At 43.5% G+C, this 18734-nt stretch overlaps 1 protein-coding gene across 1 annotated transcript in view; it reads left to right on the forward strand.

Annotated features, from left to right (window-relative positions):
- Window positions 1-18734, forward strand: part of SHROOM2 (shroom family member 2) — a 194123-nt gene that overhangs the window by 125058 nt on the left and 50331 nt on the right. The window contains exons 2-3 of the mRNA XM_074992723.1: window positions 9358-9489; window positions 15801-18444. Of these exons, the coding sequence (XP_074848824.1) occupies window positions 15883-18444 (2562 nt within the window). The 5' untranslated portion in view covers window positions 9358-9489; window positions 15801-15882. The remainder of the gene's footprint in view (window positions 1-9357; window positions 9490-15800; window positions 18445-18734) is intronic.

Below are 18734 nucleotides of genomic sequence, written 5' to 3' on the forward strand. Positions count from 1 at the left end.
AGCACACTCTTTAAAATATGTTCCGGGTGTCTAAAAGCCAGTAGAGGGAGGAATTTCACTTCAAAAGCTATTGGTGACCTCTGCCTTGTAACAAAAGTGAAAAGAGGGATTATTTACTTTGAGAGGAAGAAAAATAGAACAGTCATGAACAGTGACTATAGTATTAATGTCCCTGAATTGTTCCTTTTATGTACTTATAGATGGTTGCAGTGACAGCTTTTCTGTAGTTCGTGTGCATTCAGTACTTTAAACTTTACCCACGTCAAATTTCTCATTCCTCCTGCTGAGGTGCTAGGACTGGGTCTTTCAGGGTTTGGAGTGAGGGTTTTTGTTTTTAATTTTAGATTTTATTTTATCTTACTGTTCCTTCCTCACCCTACATGAGTTCTTGAAAATATCTGAACCATTTTTCTTTAGATCTTTCAGAAATAAGTAAATAAATAAGAATTAGCTTACGATCTGAGAACAAACTTGACAAATTTCAGACAAAATGGTGAAAGTTTAACAAGTAGATGAAGCAGACCATTCAGAATGCAAATATTTGGGTAGCCTTGGCTAAAGACATCATGATGCACTCTACCTATAACCTTGACTGGAAGGCAGCTCATTGAAAACGTGAAACTGAGCAGTGTAATTTTGCAGAGACTAGAGATACGGATATTCTCAGCCTTCCTTCTGAAAGTTCCATCAGCTTCACTTCTTCTATGTCAAACGTCCATTCATAAGGTAGTATTTGTAAGTATGGGATTTTAACTTTAAGAGTATTCTATTAAACTTTCAGTTCATAAACCTATTCCTATGCTTGGTCAAAGCTGTGCTGATTGGACATAGTCAATGTGAGTGCATCAGCATCAGCACTGGAGGAAGGAAACAGGGAGACTGAAGAGCTGAACAGTGTCAGTGCGGGCAGAATCGCGGGCAACAAACCCCCCGCTGACCCTGCACCAGCGTTCCGTCCGGATCCCCACAGGGCCTCAGACGAGGGCAAAGAAGAGACGGCAGAAGCCCACCGACAGGCAAAGGCTGCTCCGCTCCTCAGCAGGCTAACCCCACCCACCTCCGGCAGGGGGCCTAGAGACCAGCGTTGTGCTAGAGGGGAGAGGCTGGGGAGAAGCTAATTCCCGGTAGGTCAGGAGCTGGCTCACTCGTTAAAGGCAAGGGTGAGACAAGGAGAGGAAAAATAAACTAAGTAATGTCTGTGTTTATTAACCAAAAAACAGCAACATATAAACGAACAAACACTGCACATGAACTAAACTTGTAGAACTATTCATTAACAACTAACTTAACCAAATTTAATTATTATAAAAATATGTAGTCTAAACACTTACGCTAAATATTAACAAGAGTTCCATGGACGGAGCTTATGAGAGACTTCTCTTATGAGAGAAAAGGGTAAAAAAGACTTCAATGAGTTTTGAAATAAGTTTTTTCTCCGAGCTAGGGAAGATAAATTAGTTTTTTACCCTTATATGCTCTGGATGGCTAGATGAGCCACCCTATTGGAAAACCTTGAGGTCCAGCCTATCAAGGTTTCCTCCCAACTGAGATAATATATTACGAATTTCCCAGTGGGGATTGGAGAGAGAAAGAGGGAAGGTTAGGAGGAAAAAGAGAAACCTTAGCAATAACAGTTAACTAACTAACAAAGCCTCGACTATGGGCTTATTAATCAATTGCGCAGCTCGGAGCAAATAATTTTAACTCCGGGTTATGGCTCTTAGTTGATCCGGTAAAAACTGCAACCTGAGCCACAGTCTGTTAAATCCCCCTACACAGCCCGAATTAGGTTTTAGAGTTAGTGTCTCAGGGCGTAGAGGGGGTTTTGCGTGTCCAATCAGGTGTAAGGGTTCAGTCCGGTAGTCTAGTTGAGTGCGTTGGTCACGTCCGGTGAAGAAGAATCAAAGCGACGAGCAGCGAGAGCGTAGGTGCTGCGAAGGTGGCAGGCTCTAGGCTTCAACTGATGTGTGCGCAGTACTCCACCCTAAGGGTGAAGCCAGTTCGACACACACCAAATTCACCTTTGAGCTGCTTGTCGGCGGCGAGGTCGGGGGTGCCGCAGTGATTTGACAGGCTCTGGGTACTAACGAGCGAGAGCGCAGTACCCCACCCTAAGGGTGAGGCCAGTTCGCCCCTCACCCAATTTACCTCAGAGCTGCTGCCTAAGCTCTTTTAGTGTGTGTGATTCAGCTAGTACCTCAGCAGGGCGGACCCTGCTGGGCGGAGGTGGAATTGCTTCAGGGAATCTTCAAAAAGTCTTCACCTCAGAGGCAGCTGGTACCAAGTCCCACGAGCGCTGTGGGGCGCTGCCTTATATTCCCTGATCTCATACATTATTCATGAGTCTATTTACATACGGACGTTCTGAAGGTCCTGCTTTCAAACAGGTCCTTCTCTAGAAGCTGCCTCACCTTTGTCCAATGAGGAGCCTGGATTTTAAATCCATGATTTTGAAATGTCTGTGAGTTCAGGTTCCCAGTAAAACCAACTGACACAGAGTGACCGTTACAGGGGGCTGCTAACTGGCAGCCTATGTACCTTTTAGAGTGTACCTGCCCCTGTAATGATATTAAAGGCCCAAGGCTTGTTTCCCCTGGCCCACGGGGACAATTATGCCCAAGGGATGAAAAATCCCTGACAAACAGTAACTAAATGATTAACATGGAAAGCACAACTTTCATTGTTTGACATTTTTAGAAATCTTCCCTAGCCTGTTTCATATTACTGATTCTAGTTTTAAACTGACAGATTTGCAGCTTCACTTGAGTATTATTTAGTAAGAATGAGTCAGTAGACAGGTGTTAGTGCCTTTGTTTGCTCAGCAAAGAAGTGGACATGTTGACGTAAGCCCTTGTACTTTAGTTGGAGTGTAAGTCATCTGTAGGTCTCCTCTGTGGCCCATTCCTGGTCGTGGTGAGGTGGCTTGTGTGGCTCAATGACCCGGAGGCTATGACAGCAGGAGTTACAGCTCTTGGAAGGGATCACCAAAGCTAGACCGGTCAAAGGCGAGAGGCTAGACAAATTTGAATTACCTCTCCCTGAGGTAAAATGGATTGGCTTAGGGTTAACAACCCTTCCGTAAAAACCAAAAGTTACATAAACATCTACAAAGCAAAGAAGTGGAATAAGGTATTAACAGAAAAATGAGTCCTGGTAGAAGCCTTTTAGTTTGGCATAATTAGGTAATGTGACAGATATAATTTCCTGCAATATTGTTAAAATACTTCATTGTATTGCCTGTGTATCTTCTTGTTGACTGGGATTGCATGTAACTTCTGTAGCAAGGATATACTACAGATGTAATACCTTGGAGTTCAAAAGACTGTATTGGAAATGTGCCAGACAAGGGCTGCTTCTACTCTTGTCCCCTCCCCTTGGAAGGGGCATGGTAATGAGGTGCTAACGTGCATATTCAGCACCTCTTTAGCCTAATGGCAGAGGTGCATATTTAGAACGGCAGATAGACAGTGAAGATGGGGGCAGCTTCGCAATAAGCACCCCACTTTGACATTCCCTGACTCCCACAAAACTAGATTGGAGTAAGAGAAAGTTGAAGTGGGGCGCTTATTTCAAAGGTCAACCTGCAATTCGAAGTCTGCACTTCGAAATTTGCACTGCTGCTGTAATGCTGTTGAGGTGCTGAATATGCACATTAGCACCTCATTAGCCTGCTTTGAATTGCCTTGGGGGCAAGTTTAGAAGCAGCCAAGTATGGACTTTTGGGACGTATGTGGATTTCTTGGGGAATCCCGAGGGAGAGGTTAATGCACATTCCCTAGCTTGGGTTATACAAAATCCCAGGCCTTTGAAGTTTTGTCCGGAGGAGATGGTCATGGTTTGCTGATTACTATTACAGAAAACACAGATCAAAACCCCAAGCACTATAAAAAACTGACTCATCTGCCCAGTCTTGTTTCTGGATCTCAAACAAACAAAATTGTGGATGCTGAAGGACTAAAACGTACCAGAACCCTAGGTGGGAGTTGGTCTGGCCTCTGTTAAGTTTTTGGCATGCCTGCAGATGCTTTTATTGCTTTAATATGTTTTCTCTGTGATACTTTCACCCTGTGTGGTAATTTATAACTATGCTTGGAAGGATAAGATTTTAACTGGTGAATATTGATCTAACTGTACACACACAAACCGAAGAAAAATATTTCCATCAATAATAATAGAAATGTCTAGATAGGTAAAGTAAGAAAAATGTTGTCTGAGAACTTCTTAGAGTTTGATTTAAGGATGTTCACTTTTTGTACTTTGATATGTGAGGTTGACAAGCTGTGTTTTAATGGTTAAAGCTTTAATTTTTTTACTCTTAACATTTAATGTCATTAAATTATTGTCATACCCACGCTGTTGTCTGATCCTCTCACAATCATTTTCAGTGAAAACTGAAATGATTAAAAATTAAAAACTGAAATGATTAAAAATTGAAAAAATGCTTTAAGAAAAGCACTGGTATTATCAGTTGACAAGGAAAGTCAAATTCTTCCAAGCCTGTTTGTAACTGTGGACAAATCTCTAGTTGTAACCTTCAGAGAAAAAGTAAAGCACAGGTTCTGGCCTTTTAGTAGGCAGTCTGGTTTGCTTGGACCTACCACAGTATAAAGCATGTTCTAAAGCAAGTGTTAAGTTGACCTCAGGCCAGACTCACTAGGATTAACCCTTGGCAGGCCACCAGATGCTTTATTTACCTGGCTGTTTGCAGACGTGGCTACTTGCGACTCTAGTTGGTTGCAGTTCACCATTCCCAGCCAATGGGAGCTGGGGAAAACTACTCTTTAAATTAAGTGTCTTCTGACTTAATTTAGAATATCTCCGAAGTGTATGACACTAGTTTGGATCTCATTGATAAGAGTACTTTGCACTTGTGTACATTTATCCCCCAAGGTATGCGAGGGTTGATTTCCAGTGCTGGGTGGGTTAGGGCTGCAGGGGTGGTGGACGGGTGCGGTTGGGCGGGGGCATGCAGGGGGTTGGACCCGGGCAGCAGGGGGTTGGGGCAGGGGTTGAGAAAAGCTAGGGGGTTGGAGCTGGGACTGCAGGGGTGGTGGCCAGGAGGGTTGGAGCTAGACCCCTTCACACATGCAGATGCATTGGGGGTTGGGAGCCCCAGGCACAAGTTGAAGCCAGAGCCCCGCATGCAGGGGGGTGTGAGCTGGGGCTGCGAGGGTTGTGGGAGTCGAATGAGGTGAACCAGGGTGGGGGGAGGTTAGCTGGGATGGTAGAGCCTCAAATGCCTGCAGTGGCTGACAACCTGAGCGCCTGTGTAGGGTGGGGGGGTATCAGCTGGAGACAGGGGGGTTGAGTCGAGTGGAGGGGGATTGAACGGGGGGTGAACCACGATGAGCGTGGGTTGAGCTGGTAGCACGGTTAGAGCCTCTGTGAATGCTGGTGGCAGCTGACAGCTGGAGCCCCTCGTGCTGAAGGGTGAGGTGGGGCCGGAGGGGGTTTGGGGTGGGGTTGGAGGCGGGTCTGCAGGGGTTGGATAGGAGCCCCCCAGCATGTGACTGAACCTCCCTTCTGGGAGTGTTGAGCCAGGGTGTGCGGGGAGATGAGCTGTGGCCACAGGGACAGAGGAGTTGTCGGGGCCGGGGGGAGTTGAATGGCAGTGTACTGGTGCGGCTGTCAAGCAGTGCCGCTCTGGGTAGCAGGGGAAGGGGGTTTCAGCCTGCCTGGCTGCCCACAGGGGCAGGCAACTAGGCGGGCTAAAAGCCTTCCCCCTGCCTTCCCAGAGAGGTGCCTAGTGGAAAGGGCTCTTAGCCTGGCCGGCTGCCTGCAGCTGTGGAAAGCTAGGAAGGCTGAGAGCCAGCAGCTTCAAATTGTGTGAAACTCACGTTAAAGCGAGTTTTGTGCAATGTGAAACAGCATAAAGCAAGGGATAACTTGACGCTTGCTTCTTGCCCCATGCGTAGCGCATAAGTATGAGTCATGAGTGTAAGTAGGAATAGGGGGTCAGCCGCATATGAGCAAGGTTGCGTATTCTGAGACCTTACTGTAATTTCATTGATTTCTTTGCATTTGCTCTTGATTAGCTGTGATCAGACCCGTGTCAACCTCCTCTACTGTAATGGACACACAACATGTATAGCTAGGCAAGAACAAACTGAAATTATCTGAGCTCGAAATTGGGAAGTTTAGCTCTGAACCCAGTTTATCTGAAGTTACTGTTTGGATTCAGTAGCCAGCTATTATGCAGCTTTTTACTGGTAATGTTTACAAGTAAACCAACAGGTCCAGGTTAATAATTGTGGTTATTCATCTAGGGAATATTTGTTTCTGCTCATATCAGCTTTTCATCGGCATCATTTTCTTGACACCTCTCTGACAACTAGTTCTGAATGTTTGTGCTCAGAGTTTGTGAGAGTCAATGGCTACAGTTGTACTAGCATGTTTTGTAGGCAAAACTGGGGTTTGTAAACAAAACTTGTGGAGCGTGCACACACAAAATGCGTTTTGTCAACAGAAACTGTCAACAAAGAAGCTGTGTAGATACTCTGAGGGCCCTTTTGTTGACAGAAGAGATCAAAAGATGGATCTGCTTTTGTACGTACGCACGATCTGTCAACAGAAGTTTTGTCGGAACATCTCTTCCGACAGTAACTTTTAGACAGATCGCTGTAGTGTAACTGTAGCCAACACGTCTGCCATTCTAATGGCTACAGCCGTGCTACCGCTGCTGTGATGTTAAATCAAGTGGGAGAGGTTATTAAAGTGCAGTTCTGTTTTACACACCAGTATGAGATTTCCTTCTAATGAATCAAAAATTTCATAGAACATGGGGAAATGTCCTCCCACCTGCCATTATGTAACATGATTTTTTTCTTCCAGTGGTCTTTATAAAGAGCAACCACTTTATTTTATTTGATTTTATTTGAAGTCCTGCTAGGAAAAGAGTAAGGGGAACGCTTTTATTAATGCTTCCGTTAACTCTGGAGAGGTTTCCTGGATTGTAGGTTTAGGTGCTCTCATTCTGTCACTCAGAGTTAATACAGCAGGATTGTACTAGAATTTAGCTGGTGTGATTCCAACAGCTTCAGTTGCCTGCAACATTTTCCTCCTTTTTACTGTGGTTTTTAATATCTTCCTTTTTCATGTCAGTTCCCTTATCTATTTGCACTGAGAGTTTTGGAATTAATTTTGTATTATATCGTGTCTTATTTATTGAGAACTTTTTTTGAGTACAGGAAGTGGTAAACATTAGGCAATTAAACAGTGAAAGATTAACAATTCAGAAGTGTTGGTGTTTGGTTATATGTAGTATATTGATTATTAATCTTGCTTTTTTGTGAAAGCACATAGTATAAACCTGTGCTGACTCTGTCCCAAAAATAACTCCTTATAAACATAGTAATTTTTATTCATATGGTGATTCATTTAATTTCAAATCCATGGCTAAAGAAACATTCTGCAAAACACATCTATGCACACCCATAAGAGATGTGAAACATAAGCCGAAAGTCTCCACCACGCAGTTTGCCTCATGTTCCAACTCAGTCCAGTGTGTTCCTCTCCTTGCTTGGCTGCTCAGGAAGATGAAAGTGATGGTGGATCTTATAGCACAGAAAATGCCATCTGAAAATGATGTTCATGTGGCCAGGAGCTACCTGACGAAGATTCTGAGAAACTCCATGAGGTACAGTACTGGTTTTACAAAGTCCGTCATTCTAATTCCTCTCCCTGGCAGAATCTCCCATACTGGTTTTTTCTGGATTTGCCAAAAAGGATGAAAGTTCTCTCCTCCCACATCCATTTCCTCATACACTAAATGTTGCCTGTGATGTGATAGTGTAGTCTTGTGTTTCACTTGTCACATGTGTTAAAAAGTTCATTTTCTCATACTTCAAATTCTTTGTTGCATTGATGGCAGAAATGAAGCACTTAAGGTATAGTTTTAAGAGCATACCAAAAAAATCCAACTGTGTATTACTTCTCTGATATCAACAGGACCAGAATAAACTAAGGAAATACCTCCTAGCTGTTGCTAGCAGCAAAGCAGACACTGGTGTTCCCTAATCCTTGGGTATTAGCCAGTGTCCAGATATGTCTAGAAGTGAGCTGCACAAGGCTGAGCTGCTGCTCTTGGGGTGAAGGACTGAAGTCCCACTCCTGGAGCTTGTATACAGTGACGCTGTGATCGCTTCACTTCACTTACTTTCTTCTTGTTGCTTCTGAGACAGAGTTTAATAAAACTCTACTTAGTCTCATGGAAAGAGAGAAGACCAGCGTGAATTTTCTTGTTCATTGCAGTAAATAAAACACGTCCAAAGCATAAACAAAAATCTACTGAAGTGCTTAAAATCTCTGGGAATCTTAGGTTTGGTCTGCACTAGGGAGGTAAGTTGATTGCAGATACACAGTTCTAGCTACAGCAATTCTGTAGCTGGAATCAACTTACCTGCAGTCCGCTTACCTGGCTGTCCTCACAGAGGGAGGTCGTGAGATTGAAGACTACAGGGGTTGACAGCAGACCACAGATAGCTCAATTTCATGCATCTCTACCAGGCGACCAAAATGAAACTCCAGAAGATCAACACTGAATGGCTCAATTTTCCTAGGAATGTAGACATACCCTTAGATGAGCCCCTCTTGTACAAATGGCCCCAGGAACTCTGTCATACTATAGCTGCCTTGTGGAAATACTTAGTTTATTGTATGTGGAGATCTTGGGAAGGTAGCTAACAGGAATCTGGCACAATCTTTCAAATTGCCTGTTGGCCAGGTAGTCTCAAAAAAGGGATTTTTGCAGAACAGAGGTGGGGTTAAATATTTAACTTTAGTTTGCTTTAAAAGCTAGGGACTATTTTATAATCCAGTTAAAAGAAAGAGTATGCATAAAGGAAGGAAAAGATGCTGTTAAAGTTCTCAGGAGCTCAGGAGTTCTAGGTTCTGGATGCAGCTCTGTGCTCTTGAATAAGTTACTTATCTTTGCTAGGTACAATTTTCAAAACCTCTTCGACTTTCAATGAGGCCTAGGTTTCAAAGCACCTAAGCCACACCTACAAAATAAACTTTGCATGTTATAAAATGAAACATAAAGCTCTCTAGTCTTTTGGGTAGTTAAAGTTCTGAATAAATTCAAGGTACCTATATGCATGTCTTAAAAATACATCCACAAAACGTGCATACAATTAATGCTTCATTGTCTGCATATCTAGTGTTTTGAAGGCAAGCTAGCATCTTTTCAATACTGGTTTGTAGAGCATTGCATAGTACGTTGTAATTTATACTTATTTTTCATTGATATTGTCTATAATGTCTCAATTTAATTAGATTTGCTGCCCAGTGTTTTCCATTACATGCCCTCTTATTAGGAGCTCTGCATTAAAAATAGGTACTCTCACTCTTTTATTTCAGAAGAAGTGATCTAGCCTGCAGGCCTCACTCCTGGCATGCAACCAAATTCACAGAGAATCAGCCTGAGCCAGCCACATCACAGCTCTCTTCAACCAATGCCTGCCCTTCCTGGCACTCCCGGTATCATGCAAGGTGAGTTTCTGTTTAAGCTGCACGCATCAAACTCAATGGTAAGAAAACAGTAGTGTGCTTCGTATTCATGGTTGCAAACCATGAACTTGGAATCTTCTGATTTCATTTGTATTAGTCTGTTTTTAAAAGTGAAATTAATATTAAGAATTCCCAATATATCAGCAAGTGGGTGAAGAGTTGCTACTAGCAATATAGTTCAGAAATATATTTATTTAAGTATGTATGTAATTAAACTGCAGCTGAAAGGAGTGGGTCTGTCCCACGAAAGCTCACCTACTAAATTATTTTGTTAGTCTTTAAAGGGCTGTTTTGCAGCTGAAAGGTATTTTTTCTTTTTGCTGTACGTTTCTTTTCAGTGTCCACTTTTCATTGTCCTAAATCTTAATGAAAGTAGGTGGAAGGGTCTACTGGATGCTCCTAATATCTTCAGTAGAAAAGGAAAAATACCAGAGTTATTGTTTGAAAGCAGGATTACTTGAAACAAAGATACGAACGCTTCCTGTGGCAGGGGGTGGTGGCGAACATAGCATTTTTGTTTAGACTTTAAGATACTGGTTGTTTCATTAGTGAAATTACTTTCCATAATCTGACCTCTACTGTGGTTCTGTTATGCTGGTTAGTATTTTTTTATAGTAAGTAGTAAGGACAACGCAATGACTGTCTTCTCTGGTTAAAAAAACTTGTATTTGTTAGGTATCTTTCAACCCTGTAATGGAAATCCTGGCATCCTGGTTTCGGTCATTAAACGTCTTTCGTTTTTAGTAGAGCGTGCTAGGATTTAATTACAGGACTTATTAGTTTTCTCCTTATAAATTACACTCTTTTAGCAACAAGTTTCATGAAAATGTTATTTTCTTATTTTAAGTCCCATTTGGAGCATAGTTATGCTAGGAATTAGGGGAAGTCATTCAGGGATACATTCCTAAATTACAAAACAGTCTAGGGTTTCTGTACTTTACTGCTGTACATTCTCCATCATAAGCATCCTCATAGCTTGTGGGTACAACCCTTTGCCCTTACTTAAGGATTTAGTTTTGTGAAGCTGTAATTAATTAGATCTTTTAAAAATCTCCCTGTTTTTAAATAGCTTGTATTCAGCCCTTAGAGTAATATAAATGCTAATTAATATTTAAAAGAAAACCCTCACATTGTCATCCTCTCTCCACATATTCATACTGTAATGGTTTATGGGCAGAGGCATTTATACACATTATGTTTTTCTACCTCTTGATAATGCTTCCTCTCAGCTTATCGGACATTGTCTGTAGGGTGACGATCCATGCCTTATTGGGCAGGACAGCCCCATATTTTGGGCACAAGAAAGGGGCTAATTGCCCTGTATTTGGCCTCCCACTGGCTGACCTGTTCCCTCTGCAGCATGCTCAGGTGCAGCTGCTGGCCAGAGAGCACATGGAGAGCTTACATGCTCTCAAGCCACAGGAAGAGAGAGCCAGCAGGGGCCTTTCAAAGATAGGGTAAGTTGGTGCTTTGCTTCCCTATGCCTTTGAGAAGCCAGGGGAGCACCAGCGGCTGACGCCTTCTTCACGGCTCCCCCGAGGCTTGGCAAAGCCAGGGGAGCACTAGTGACGGCTGCCTCCTTTCCGGCTCCTGGAGGCTCTGGGAGCTGAGAGGAGCACAGGCAGCTGCCCACACCCTTCCCAGCTCCCTGTGCCTCAGTGGAGCTGGGAGGAAGCACCCCTCTCCCGAATATCTCCCTGTCCCATATTTGTACTGTGTATTTAAGTTTCACCTGTAGGCTATGTCTACACTACAGACTTTTGTTCACAAAACTGGGATTTTGTTGACAAAACTTGCAGAGCATCTACACACAAAACTCGGCACTTCCACTGACAGCTTTCTGTCCCTCCGCGATGAGGAATAACAAAACTGTCAACAAACAAGTCATGTCGACTCTCCAGGGGCCCTCTGTTGACAGACAGGGCTTCCGGTTCACCAGGCAGCACTGTTTGCAGTGCTTCTGGTTGGCCCTTCTGTTGAGAGAGTGGCCTGGCAGTCTGGCTGCTCTCTGTCGACAGAGTGGATTGATCTTTCAATCTGTTTTTGTGTGTGGACATAATCTGTTGACAGGTTTTGCCAGAAGATCTCTTCCAATGGTAATGTCTGGTGACAGATTGCTGTAATGTGGACATAGCCACAGAGGGGGCTGTTCATTGTCATTTAAACTTCTTGACGGAGAGAGGAATTCTGTCATATCTAAACTATGCAAGACTGTCCACAAAGCTGTTGTGCAATTTTAATATTAGTTTCCAGTGTGTGTGTGTGCATATGTGTTTCTGTATGTGTTACAATAAGTTTGATGGACACTTGACTTACTAGCTATAGAACAAGTATCAGAGGGGTAGCCGTGTTAGTCTGGATCTGTAGAGCAACTAAGGGTCCTGTGGCACCTTATAGACTAACAGAAAAGTTTAGAGCATGAGCTTTCGTGAGTTAACTCACTTCTCACTGCAGCATCTGAAGAAGTGAGTTAACTCACGAAAGCTCATGCTCTAAACTTTTCTGTTAGTCTATAAGGTGCCACAGGACCCTTCGTTGCTCTAGCTATAGAACAGTGGAACATTGCTGGAATTTCTACCAGGGTGCTGAGAAACTGGTCACTTTGATATCAGTCTTTGACTAGCACTGTATGTTTGACACTCCACCTTTCTAGGCTACCTCTCTAGCCTTCTTTCTCTTCCCTACTTTGATGCTGCTCAGCTTCTTCAAGGGACTGGTGGTCTTCAGCTCCTCCTCCACCACTTCATTCTTGTTGGAAAAAATGGGTGAATCTCCACCACTGAACATCTCTGCTCTCCCACCTTGTGAAGCAAGGAAGCCAGTGCTCTGTGCTACTTTATCCTGTTCTCCCCCTCAGTGCCTGCCTCTTTTGCTGCTCTTAGCTTTCCTAAGCATATCTACCAATATGCAAAGTTTTTGACGGTTTTGCTGCTTGTCATGGGATTCTGAAGAGCATTGCAGAATCTGGCGGGGGTCTGGTTAATTTCACTTCGCAATAGATAGATAGATGTGTAGGGATAATTGCTCTCCCATCTGAACTTCTACAGTGCCTTTCATCAACAACATCTAAGTACTTGTTAAGTTTCATAGTGCCTAGAAATGTAGGGCTTGAAGGGATGTTGAAAGGTCATCAAGTCCAGCCCAGCACTACATCACTTTTGCATGTGTTTATGCAACCTATTGTTAAAAATCTTCAATAATGGGGATTCCACAGTCTCCCTTACAAGCCTGTGACAGCATTTAATTAACCTTATAGTAAAGAAGTTTTTCATAATACCTAAGCTAAATCTCCCTACCCATTACTTTTTGTTGTACCTTCAGTGGATGTGAAGAACAATTGATCACTGCCCTCTTTACAACCATCTTTGCCACCTGTGAAGACTATTTTCTGGTCCACCTTCTATCTTCTTTCCTCAAAAATAAACATTTCCAGTTTTTTATCCTTTCTTCATAGGTAAGAGTTTCTAAAACTTTTGTCATTTTTTTGCTTTCTTATGGACCTATCTCCAATTAGTTCACATCTTTCCTAAAGTGTGGCACCCAGAATTAGACACAATACTTCAGATAAGGACTCATCAGAGCTGAGTTGAGCAGGACAGTTGCCTTCTGTCTCAGAAGCAACATTTCTGTTAATACACCCAGAGGGAGACTAGACTTTTCCATGCCTGAATTAGTTTGTTAACTCATAATGAATTTGTGATCCATTGTAACTCCCAGATCCTTTTCAACAGTATGACTGCTTGACCAGTTATTCCCTGTTTTGTAGTTGTACATTTGATTTTTTCCTTCCTAAGGATAATAGTCTGTGCTTGTCTTAATTGAATTTCATCTTGTTCATTTCAGGCCAAGTTTTTACCATACTTGCTATCAGTGCTTTTTTTGTGCTGTACTTGCCAGTGCTAAGTACCTGCACTTCGGCAGCCCCAGATGCGGGATTGGCAGGGGAGGAGGGGGCTGAGTACTCCCCCATTTTTTAAAAAAAAAAAACAAAAAAGCACTGGTTGCTCTTATTTTATACTTGTTATATGACAGCATTTAACCAGGGCTCCACCAGGTGTAGGACAAACATATATGCAGTTCCTTATCATCTCAAGAAAAATGACCAAGTGTGGAGAGCTGGATATGATCCAATTTATACAGTTTGTTATATGTAATTTTAAATTGCTATTAAGCATTAGCATGGCTGAACCATCAGTTATCCTTGTCTGATCAGCAAAACAGCCATCATAGATCAGCTTACTTCTGCTCAAGCTTAAGGCAAAAAGTTGTCTTGAGAAGCAGTTTAAAAGAGGGCAGGTTAATGGCCCTACTGATTAATTCAGACAGGGTGATCTGAGTGGACAGAGGCACAAATAGTAGCCCAGATGTGCTGAGGATGCCAACCTTGTTGGCCAAATGGCAAAGGCACGGGAAGCAGTGTGAGAAATATGTGGAAAGGAAAGAATGGACAAAGATGTGAAGGGCCTTGAATGCATGGAAAAAAGCTTGAATTTATTGCAGGAAAGCAGAGAGTGATGAGGTCAGAACAGTGGCAAGGAAGACAGACTTAGTAGCTGTGTTCTGTATGGGATAGAGGTGGGTGTCTCCGCAGAGGAGAGGAGGTGGTAGTAGCTAGGATGAAGACAAGAGCCTTGGTAAACATTCTAGCTGGGGGGAAGGTGGAACAAGGCTATAAAGGAAGAAGCAGTAAAATATGGGGGCACTCTGAATGAGCAGGCGAGGGCGGTGTTGAAGGTGTAAGTGACTCGGAGAATGGTTGTTATGTTGTTAATGATAGGCAGTGATAAGAATTTCTGGGGGAGGAAAGGCCAGGAGTTGAGTATTGTCCATATTTGAAGATGTTAGCAAAGCTCCAGAGAGGAGATGTTAGAAATCTATGCTGAGTTGCAGGACTGGATGGAGAGAGTGAAGTGGTGTGTGCGATAGATTTGTAGGTTATTGGCACGGTGATGGTAGCTGAAACCTTTGTATTGAAAGGGAGGAAGCATACTGAAGGTGAGAGCTGTAATTGAGGGCTTTGTGGCCATGGTTGCAAGTAGCACATTTTGCTTTGGAAGTCAAGGGTGCAGTTGTATTTTGAGAAGCAGTTGGGATTAAGTGCGCTCCCACCTCCCTCCCCAACAGGAATCGAGCAGTCGGGGTCTTTCTTGCACTCGGCCACATCACATGGGTATCCCCTGACCCAATAAAAGGATTCCCTGCCATTCGGTGCCAATCACCCTGCCAGGCAGTACCATGTCCTGGGGCTCCAAAGGTGGGAAAGAATTTCGGGGGCTTGCAGTTGCAGTGGATGGCCAGTTGAGAAGACACACTTGCTCATTTTTATGAAATCCTTGATTTAGTTACAGAAGAGAGAGAGATCTGTTAACTTTGCCATCTCTGTGGATGCCCTACTTTTCCTTCTTTCCAACGGGGAAATTGGACGTTTGCATTTTCTTTATTCCACTCCCATGTTAAGCAACATGGGAAGATGATGTCAAAGACCAGAGGGCATACCCACAATGCTATGGGGATGAGGGAACTGTTGGATAGATTCCCACAATACACTACTGCAACAAGCAATGCTTGCCAGTTGAGTGTGGCAGCAATAAATTGACTTTTTGAGGAGCGCGTGGGGAGGTGAAGATAGTCAAAATTGAATTTATAAGTTCCAGAGTTACAGAAATCAATATTAATAAATTTGATTTTGTCTTGTAGAGTAGACGCAGCCTAAGTTAAGGGTGCAGGAAGGGTGAAGCCCTGCCTCCTGCTGAAATCACCTGGGCTACATCTACACAGCAAAGTTATTACGAAATAACAGTCATTATTTCAAAATAACTTTGTGAGCATCTACGCTATGTGCATGCTGTTTCAAAATACATTCGAAATAGCAGGCACATTACTTCAAATTTACCAAACCTCATTGCAGGAGGAACAGCTATTTCACAATAGGTGCTGTTAAGACATGGAATAGCGCTATTTCGAAATAAACCATAATGGCATCCAATGGCACTATTTCAAAATAGGTCCTGTGTGTCTGGACATGCTATTTCAAAATAGCTGGGTGCTATTTTGAAATGCATTTTTGTGTGTAGTGTTGTTATTTTGAAATAAGGTATTTCGGAATAGCTATTCTGGAATGGATTATTTTGAAATACCGCTTCTATGTGGATGTAGCCTGGGAGACATGTCCTTGTGTTTCTTTCTGGTAATTGCTGTGGGAACGGAGTGTAGCAAGCAGCATTTAAAATCAGCTCAGGTGGTATAGCTCTGTTGACATACTTTTGGAGGTAACGTGTGTTCTTCTGTTACAGCTGCTCTTCTCATGACCTGTCAAACTCATGGGATCAGTCAAATCTTCACCACACATCTGAGCGATTCAGTTCCCTGGGAAGTATGGACAGCTGGGACCACACTCTCCAAACATCCCAGTGTGGAAGGCTTTCCTCTGCCAAGTCCAACAATAGCATTGATCATCTAGGGAACCAAAGCAAACGGGATTCTGCCTATGGCTCTTTCTCCACTAGTTCTAGTACCCCTGATCACACTCTCTCCAGCACAGATGCTGCCTCAGTGGAAAACATGCTGTACAAAGTAAGCCACTGGGACACTTCCAAGCATGGAAACAGCAAAGCTGGCCACTTCTTGAATGAGAACAGTGGACTAGAGGACAAACCTGGACACTTGCCACTTCCCATTCAATATGAGACTAGCAGGAGCCCTAGATTAGAGGAGCAGCCAGATTCTAAGCGCTCTGGCTGTGGAAGATCAAGTTTTGGACCTATCTGGCATGTTCCTGATAAAAAATCTTCCTCCCCTCCACCACCACCTCCACCTCTCCGCAGTGACAGCTTTGCAATTACCAAAGGCCATGAGAAGGCCCATGGTTCAGCGTACTCAGAGGTTGCCAGCACCCAGCACTTTACAGCTGTGAACCAGTCTCAGCACAGGAGGGACTGGAAGTCCGAAACTACAGAAAAAACAAGAAGACCTGTTAGGGTAAATGAGAGGAGCACAGATGGAAGAAGGACCAATAATTCTAACTATAAATCTGATACTAGTCTGGACTACAATTTTGCTTCTGCTGGTGAAAGGTATCACAATAATTCAGGAAACACTAACAGACTGCAGTCCTCTTTGTCCAGCACTGATGTTCGGTTTGCGCAGCCTCCTGACAGTTACCACCACCAGCGCCAGTACAGCGATGAAAGCACTTTCTTTCACCATGCAAGAGCTTCAACTTCACCTAAAGAGCAGCAGCATGTTTCCTCTCACAGTGGCAATAAAGAGCTCCCTGCCAGTCATTTTCACTGCCACAGCCCAAATCGAGGCAGGATGTGCAATGCTTCTGCTAATAACAGTGCTGCTGAACAGAAGGTGGACAACACTGGACTGAATCGTTATTATTGTGTCTCAACAAAACAGCCTTCCCAAGGAAGCTCAAGGCCACTACAACTCAAGGATGAATGCTGGAAACCTGGAATAGAGGCTGATGTTTCCACCGGACCATATGAAAATCCTGCCGTAGTCACGATGGTCCAGAAACCAAAATGCTATGTACCACGACAACCTGTCGAGCCTGTGCTAGAAGGGCATGAGAAGAGTGGTCACTACACAGGGGATGGTGGAGGGGGTGTTAATTCTACTCTAGTGGAAGAGCCTAAAAAAACAAATTATCCTGAAAAACCTGCTCCAAAGAAAAGCTTCAATGGCAGTTTAGAGGAAAATGGCAATAGTTATGGTCAGCAGGAGTGTGCAAGGAGCTGCACTCCTAACACTGAGCACAGAGCTGCCCCAAAAGAGATGCGGTGGCAACCAGAAGAGGATAGTAAGATTTCTCCTCAGAAGACCCCCATTTTGCATTCCTTAGCCCAGGAAGGGAAAAACCAATCTGACAACTGCCTGGAACCTGGAGTGGAGAGACAGCCCCCGTTCGATACTCATATGGCTAAGCAGGCACGCAGGAGTGATCGCTTTGCAACGACCCTGAGAAACGAGATCCAAATGAGGCGAGCAAAGCTGCAGAAAAGCAAAAGCACTGCTACCTTAGTAGGATCAAGTGAAACAGAAGAAAACACTGAAAACTGGAAACCAGATTCAGTGGAGAATTTAAACATGCTTCCAGAGAGCTCATTTACCAGCTCTTACACGGATCACCTTAAGGAGGCTCAGGCCAGGGTCCTCAGAGCTACTTCCTTCAAACGGCGGGACTTGGAACCTAGCCCTGCTGATTATCTCCCCAGGTCACCAGAACGGAAGACAAATAATTGCAACTCTTCCTTGTTAGCTTGGGTTTCTGAAGATGTGTCAGGTTTGCTTGAGTCTGTGCAGGCTAAACCAAACTCCTCAGGGAGTGGCACTCATCATATTTCCCGCATTGGAGCTAGAAAGAGGTTCACTGCAGAACAGAAACTAAAGTCTTACTCTGAACCAGAGAAGATGAATGAAGTGGGAATATCAGAAGATGACTGCCATCCCCACTGCTGCCCAAATACATCCAACGAAGTCCTTGGCTCTTTTGCAGACAAGTGGAAGTTCTTTGAAGAAACGAGTAAACCCACAAATCGTAAATATGCACAGAAACAAACTCCCTATAGTCTGTTGGAGAGGGCTGATAAAAAAGCTTATGGCCATGAGGGTGAGGGGTCCTGGTGTGATAGAAGGGCTCGGGCAGCCTCTTTTGGAATAGAAAGTACACGGGCAGCAAAAGGTAACGGTCATTACCTTGCTCATAAGTCTTCAGATAAAGTGGTGAAAACTGAACAGCCTCAGAGGCTAGGCACTTTTGCAGAATATCAGGCATCCTGGAAAGAGCAAAGGAAACCCCTAGAGCCAAGGAGTTCAGGAAAGTATCATTCAGCTGATAACATCCTTGATGCAAGCCACGAGCAGCATGGGAAAACCCAGTACAGACATGAGCGATCCAGATCATCTCCGTCTACTGATCTCCACAAACAGGTAAGAGGCTTTTGTTTTCCCTTCTTTATCACTTTTGAATATGACAGACAGAAAATGAAAATAAAGTGTCTGTGTGTGTGTGTGTGTGTGTAATTGTTCAAGTGTAGTCAAAGAACACATGGAAAGTATTGTATTCTTACAAAAGGCTTTGCATTAGTGTAGCATTAGTAGTTCAACATGGGACAATGCACACCGAGCTAAAGAGTTCCATCACTTTTGCATTTTAATTTGCAAGTTTGAAGAGAAAACATACTAGTTAATTTGATTGTGAGGTTAGAACATATAGATTG

This window comes from Carettochelys insculpta, chromosome 1 (genome assembly GCF_033958435.1).
Source record: "Carettochelys insculpta isolate YL-2023 chromosome 1, ASM3395843v1, whole genome shotgun sequence".
Classification (NCBI taxonomy): Eukaryota; Metazoa; Chordata; order Testudines; family Carettochelyidae; genus Carettochelys; species Carettochelys insculpta.